The following is a 4,785-nucleotide window of genomic DNA, read 5'->3' as shown; positions in this document are numbered from 1 at the left end:
TTTTTTATACCTGTTGCATCATCTGTAAGGGGGGCCGTGTGCAAAAAAAATAGGTTTGGACTTACCTATGCATTGTGACGTCATCCACTGTATAAATACAGCTTTCTCCGACTTTCGGCTCATTCTACAGTCAGATCCAGCTCCCTGCCTGTGGTGGGTCATGGATTCTACTAGAGAAAAACAGTTACATGCTCAGCGATTATTAGAATGGAAAAAAAGGGAGAGAGAATTAGAACGAATTCTTGATGAAAATAAAGAGCGAGAATTAGAGCTTAGGAAAAGAAATGCGGAAAGATTACAGAGAAGAGCTCTACAAGAACAACAACGACAACGACAACTACAACGACAACTACGGGAGGGAGAATTAAATCAAATTCTTGATGAAAATAAAAAGCGAGAATTAAAGCTTCGGAAAAGAAATGCCGGACTATTACAGAGAAGAGCTCAACTAGAAAAACAACGACAGCAACAGCAAAGGACTAGGGCGCATGAGGGGTCAAAGTTACCTATTCATTCACCACCCAAACCCAAGGCCATATCCCAGTATTATCGAGTCACAGTGAATGAAAGGATACACTCTAGAAAATTTAAAGCTCAACAGGATTTTTACACTGTGATTTTTAAGGAGTTTCCAGAGGAAGAAAACAAAGGATTTGTTCGGCGATTATTCAGACACATGTTACAAACTTTCAAATCGAAAATGCAGTGTAATCCTAACGATTACCTCCGCCTGAACATACGCCACAAATCTCTGGAATCAGAGATTTGGTACGAGTTTACTCAATGTAAACATTTTAACGAGGACGTCATTTTAGACAAAATAGAACGTGTGCAACAATCCAGAAAGGAGTTCAAACTGGGCGACGGGGGCATGGAATTTGATATGTTTCGGGTCAAGTATCCCGAGGGAAGTGGTGGCCAGAAAACCAAACATTTACAAGTGAATAAGGAGACTTTTAAGAACAATAAAAGAGCCATCGTTCGGATCGTCAATCCCTGGGATAAATTTTGTTTAGCTAGAGCCATCGTCGTGACTCGATTACACAGTCAAAAACCCGAACATCCAGACCCCGAATGGGAAAAACAATGGCTTGCTATGCGGAAGGGAGATAGGCAATCCATAGACCAGAAACGAGAAGCCATAGCCCTCATGGAACAGGCCGGGTGTGATATCACTCAAGCTTGTGGATATGCAGAGTGGACAAAATTACAAGAGGTGTTAGCTCCTCAGTATCGGCTGAAAATATTTCAGTTCAAGTCTACTTCGACTAAACTCACCTTAGAGCACATCTTCAAAGGCTGGGGAGATGGAACTTGTTTGAACATATTGTTAGACGACCATCATTACGATGCCATCATATCCATGCCGGGAGTAACGGGGAACCCCTATTACTGTGATCATTGCGATGTGGGGTACAGTCATGTCACAGACCATCGTTCCAAGTGTCCTCATCGCTGTCCCTATTGTTTAGGACAACACCCTAAATGTCCCGATGAAGGGATCGAGATTAAATGTCGGGAATGCCATGGAATGTTTAAGAACAGGACCTGCTACGAAAATCATTTAAGACCTCATAGTAAGAAGACCACCACTACTGTCTGCAATTTAATGGAACAATGCGAGAAGTGTCAGTCTTGGATACCTAAGAAATTATTCCCTCATCACAAATGCGGAGGACAGAAACAGTGTAAGATCTGTAAGAAAATCGTCGATACCGATCATCAGTGCTACGTACAACAGAAGCCCCAGAAGAAGAAGAAGGGGAAAGGGACCTTACAGTTTTACATCTATTTCAATTTCGTATGCACTCAGGAAACCGGCATTCACATCCCTAATCTGTGTGTGGCACACCGCGTCTGTCAACATTGAAGTCACTTACCCATAGACCAACCCTGTCCTCATTGTCAACACATGGGACCCCGTCAGCACCTATTTCAAGGACCAGACACCTTAAAGAAGTTCATGGACTGGTTATTACAACCCACTACAGGTACTAAGAATTCCACTTTAGTACACGACGAAGCCATTATCATCGCCCATAACTTCAAAGGCTACGACGGACAATTCATTTTGAATCACCTGGTGCATTCCTCTTGCCTGAAACCTAACGTCATCATGAACGGTAGTAAGATCTTGTACATGGAAATATGCGGACTGAAATTCATCGACTCGTATAATTTCTTACCATTTGCATTAGCTAAGATGCCCTCCGCTTTCGGATTCGACGAATTGAAGAAAGGCTATTTCCCCCACTTTTTCAATACGGAACAAAACCAGAATTACATAGGACCTTATCCGCCGACAGCTTTCTACAATCCGGACGAAATGTCTATCAGTGGACGACGGGCTTTTTTTGATTTTGAATGGTACGAACAACAGAGGGGGAAAGTATTTAATTTCCAGAAAGAGTTTGTAGAGTATTGTATCTCGGACGTCGACATTTTACGCCGATGCTGTGCAAAGTTTAGAGCCACCCTCAAGAGTTTGGTCAATGTGGACCCTTTCCAGGAATCCATCACTTTTGCCAGTGCTGCTAATTTAGCCTACCGTCGACAATTCATGCCTAAAGACACCATTGCCATCATTCCGAACCTCGGGTATCAACCGGCACGACAATATTCGGCTAAAGCCTGTCGGTGGCTCACCTGGATGAGTCAACAGACCGGATGTCACATACAACATGCCAGAAACGGGGGCGAAATCCAGATCGGAAATTATACCGTCGACGGATACCAGGAAGCGACTCGCACCGTCTACGAATTTTACGGGTGCTATTGGCACGGATGCCCCACCTGCTATCCCAGTTTACAGACGGAAACTCATCCTCATCGGACCCAATTTACTTACCAGCAATTACACGAAGAAACCCTCAGAAGGACTGGCGATTTAGAAAACATGGGGTATACCGTCCGTGGTATCTGTGAGCACAATTTCGATCAGCAAGTGCAAAAAGATGAGAGTTTACAGCAATTTGTAGGAAACCTGGACATTCCCGATCCTTTGAACCCTCGAGAAGCCCTGTACGGAGGTCGGACCAATGCCACCCGATTATATTGTGAGGAAGGGGACATGAGATACGTGGACGTTTGTTCCCTATACCCTTACGTGTTGAAACACAGACCATTTCCCGTAGGGCATCCCGAGATCATCACAGACGAGTTCCAGGACGTGAGAAATTATTTCGGTCTCATTCACTGTCGGGTGTTACCTCCCCGAGACCTCTATCACCCCGTATTACCTTATCGGACGGGAGGCAAGTTATTATTTCCCTTATGTCGCACGTGTGCCGAACGACAGGACTCTACGTCTCAAGATCGATGTCAACACACCGACCGGGAACGTAGTCTCACGGGTACTTGGGTGACGACCGAATTACATAAAGCCCTAGACATGGGATATACCTTAGATCGAATCTACGAAGTATGGCATTTTAAAGAAAGCAGTCAGGATTTATTCAGATCTTACATCAATACCTTCCTCAAGATCAAACAGGAAGCCTCCGGATTTCCCCCCGACTGTAAGACCTCAGAACAAGAACAAGATTACATATATCAAGTCTTCGACAAAACAGGCATCCGAATGGATATTCTCAGTATCGAGAAGAATCCAGTGAGAAGAACCATTGCTAAACTCTTTTTAAATTGTCTTTGGGGAAAATTTGCTCAACGCTTGTTATTACCCAAAACCAGATACTTGGACGAAGAAGAGGAATTACAGCAACTCTTACAAGATTCGACTCTCGACATCAAGGGCATGCAACTCTTAGACAATAAAGAGGATTCCAATAAGGACAAGATGCTAGTGAATTATCAAGACAAACAGGAATTCGTCGAAGAATGTCCCTTTGGAAACGTGGTCCTGGCTTGTTTTACCACCGCGCATGCCCGCTTACACCTCTACGAGACTTTACAACCTTTAGGAGATCGGGTCCTTTATTTCGATACGAACAGTATCATTTACCAACATCGGGAAGGAGCCTTTAATCCTACCTTGGGCAATAGTTTAGGAGAATGGACCGACGAATTAGACGGGGATCACATCATCAAATTCATGTCAGCAGGCCCGAAAAATTATGGTTACCGGACGGCCAAAGGAACCGAGGTTCATAAAGTCAAAGGAATCACTCTCAACTATCGTACCTCCCAGATCGTGTCCCTAGAGACTTTAGAAAAAATGCTCAAAGGAGAAATAGAGGAAGTGACAGTACTTTATCCCAACAAAATCCAGAGGACTCGTGATCATGAGGTCTTAACCAAACCATTAGAGAAAAAGTATAGAATTGTGTATGATAAGAGACAATTGTTACCTTCTTATAACACTTTACCTTATGGTTATTGATATGATGATATGTTTGACTTTTTGAATTAAAAAAAAAAATTGAATTGTTGTTTTATGTGTTGTTTTTCTTCTTCCTATTCTCTATAAAAAGGGGAGCAATACAAATCAAAAGTTCAGTCATGACTGAGAAATTGCTAGATCAACCCATGCGTTATCCCCAGTATGCTCGGCTCTCAAAGAGAGAATCTACTTTTGAGCAGGGATGGCCAGAACCTCTCTTAGGAAAAATACCAGACCTAGCTCGAGCCGGGTTTTACTACAGGGGAGTGAAAGATAGCGCTACCTGTTTTCATTGTGAAATGATTTTTAGTAATTGGGATCCCGAGGACGATCCTTGTGTAGAACATGCTTATTGGAACCCCAATTGTCCTTACATCAATCTGTATAAGGGACGAGGGTGGGTGATGAATGTGTTTATTGTGGGTTTAGATCAGCAGGGATATAAA

General features: G+C 43.2%; 1 protein-coding gene across 1 annotated transcript; it reads left to right on the top strand.

Moving 5' to 3' along the window:
* The first annotated feature begins 1,963 nt into the window (after positions 1–1,963).
* Positions 1,964–4,339, top strand: LOC134272279 (uncharacterized). Its single transcript, XM_062754527.1, has one exon. The coding sequence runs from the start codon at positions 1,964–1,966 to the stop codon at positions 4,337–4,339; it is 2,376 nt and encodes a 791-aa protein (XP_062610511.1).
* The last annotated feature ends 446 nt before the right edge of the window (positions 4,340–4,785 follow it).

This window comes from Saccostrea cucullata, unplaced genomic scaffold (genome assembly GCF_032062105.1).
Source record: "Saccostrea cucullata isolate Sc308-1 unplaced genomic scaffold, CSIRO_AGI_Scuc_v1 ctg620, whole genome shotgun sequence".
In the NCBI taxonomy this organism is placed as follows: Eukaryota; Metazoa; Mollusca; class Bivalvia; order Ostreida; family Ostreidae; genus Saccostrea; species Saccostrea cuccullata.
The sequence above is the reverse complement of the archived record's forward strand: the minus strand, read 5'-3'. Positions and strand labels throughout refer to the sequence as shown.

Bases quoted from the DNA above. Each gene is read 5' to 3' on its own strand.
- LOC134272279 (XM_062754527.1), top strand. From the start codon at position 1,964: ATGGACTGGTTATTACAACCCACTACAGGTACTAAGAATTCCACTTTA.